This window comes from Rhagoletis zephyria, unplaced genomic scaffold (genome assembly GCF_001687245.7).
Source record: "Rhagoletis zephyria isolate East Lansing unplaced genomic scaffold, Rhagoletis_zephyria_1.1 Rzeph_scaffold_06798, whole genome shotgun sequence".
Lineage (NCBI taxonomy): Eukaryota > Metazoa > Arthropoda > Insecta > Diptera > Tephritidae > Rhagoletis > Rhagoletis zephyria.
In genome coordinates this window covers 32,185-34,268 of record NW_016163881.1, presented here as the reverse complement: position 1 = coordinate 34,268, position 2,084 = coordinate 32,185, and the positions used below count along the sequence as shown (strand labels likewise).

Below are 2,084 nucleotides of genomic sequence, written 5' to 3'. Positions count from 1 at the left end.
TCATTATATATCCAACGTGGAATCCTCGCCGACTCAAGAATGATATCGCGTTGGTGCGTTTACCCATACCAATTCATTTGAACGGTAAGTATATTTGTAATTAAAATACATAAGAGATTGAAGGGCTCTCCAAAAGTTTTAGGAAATCATAAATTTTCTTTCAAATAAATATGTAGAAGTATTTGAACTCGTGGTGCAGTGCTTTAAGGCGGATTCATCGGTCTGGTTCTGAACGTTTCACATCATCACCTTCCAAACAGCCGTATCAGAACCAACAGTTGACGCTTTGCCAGCGGCAGGAGTTTCTTTGACCGTCTACGAATCGCAGAACTTTAGAACATTGCATGCCGTGTTTTCGCCCAGCGCTGTCTGAACCAACTACAATCCCATCTAGCCAGGAGAAGCCCAAAGGTTGAGACAGGAACTCCGTTGCCCTCTATGCCCGGAGGGATGGTATTATCAGCCATGCAGTTTCCTGAAATGGCATTGTGTCCTGGTGCACAAATTAGCTTGATTAGGACGTGATCTGAGCGATCGCGAAAGGGGTCAGGTAATCAGCGAAAAGTTTAAAACATATCATAAATAAACATAGTGCCTTGATTGCGACAAATTCATCAGAATAGATGTTTACCTACAATCGGTATATAGCCAGTCGACTGCCTTTTCAATTGCGGTTTGCGCAAAAATTCTGACAGAACACACCTGCTCGAACTCTACAGCCCAAATTTGACACATAGTTGAAGACATTGACCGGAATCACTACCAAAGGCTGGCACTCTTCCATTCACCCTTGCTTTTCACAGGAGGAAGCATCGAAAGCCTTAACCCCGTCAGTGTGGAACTTTAATAGCACTAAACCTCCTACCGTTCTGTACCGTATCACCGCCCGGTACTACTGTGAACTATTGCATAGGGAGGCGGTGTGAACACAGAGATCAACGTCTGTTACTATCTTGTTTAGTCTTGTGAGTTAAAAGTTGCACCTTGGAATTTATATTGTATCTATGTACCCCACCCCTGATGGGTCAGCTAACCCCCACCCACCTTCCTTTATAGCGAACTTTCAGATTTCTAAACTAAACCGACTAATAGAACGACAATCACTGGGCACTTTCTTTTCGAACTGCTATAGTAATAATAGCTTTCTATCCCTTCTTGAGCGTTAGGACTTTCAAAGTGTTTCTGATATAGCTTTTAAAGTGACGAGCTTTTAAAAACTAAGCTACTTGGGGAGCCCTGCATTCTTCGTTTGCAGAATTCTAAACTAATGCAACTTGAATGTATGTACATATGTATCTAATGTTATTTTTACTTAACCTTTGCAGATCGCATACGCCCGATTCCGCTACCACGACGGAGCTATGAATATCGAGAATTTACAAATAAATTGGCTATCGCCTCGGGCTGGGGTCGTTACGCAGTCGGTGCACATGCCATTAGCAATGTATTGCGTTATGTGAAACTACGCGTCGTTGACGGCTATACCTGCAAACGCAGTTATCCACTCTCCTATCGTAGTACGAATATTTGTACAAGTGGCAAATATGCGCGTTCCACTTGTAATGGCGATTCGGGTGGCCCTCTCGTTATACGTCGCAAACACACGAAAAAGCGTATACTCATCGGACTTACATCATTCGGTAGCATACATGGCTGTAATCTCGGTTATCCAGCTGCATTTACAAAAGTTGCTTCATATCTGGATTGGATTAGTGATGAGACGGGCATCGAACAGTGGGATGAATCATCAAATATGCTAGTGTTTAACAAAATAATAAAAGACTATGAAAAGAATCATAGCAAATATCAATATTTCAATGAGAATACAACAGAGGAGAATGAAGATTGGGAAGATAATACAGAGGAGATAGCAGAATTCACGGCACCACAAGAAAAACCCTCTTTTCGGGTTGGACGTACGTCATATTCTTCAACATGGCCGTTACGGCAAAGAGTACGATATTCGCCACCAATTACTTATAGGAAATATATTTTTTTGTAGAACAAAAAAAAAATGCTTTGGATGTGTGTATAGTAAATAAATTTTAGTACGAGTATAATTGTTGTAAGTAAATCTACTTTTA

The 2,084-nt window shown here is 41.2% G+C and overlaps 1 protein-coding gene across 1 annotated transcript in view; it reads left to right on the top strand.

The window, feature by feature from the left end:
• Positions 1-8: 8 nt before the first annotated feature.
• LOC108373544 (chymotrypsin BI-like) overlaps positions 9-2,084 on the top strand; it is a gene marked incomplete at its 5' end in the record, with an annotated part of 4,403 nt that continues 2,327 nt past the window's right edge. Inside the window, 2 exons of the mRNA XM_017629446.1 lie at positions 9-84; positions 1,326-1,916. Coding sequence (XP_017484935.1) covers positions 9-84; positions 1,326-1,916 — 667 coding nt within the window. The remainder of the gene's footprint in view (positions 85-1,325; positions 1,917-2,084) is intronic.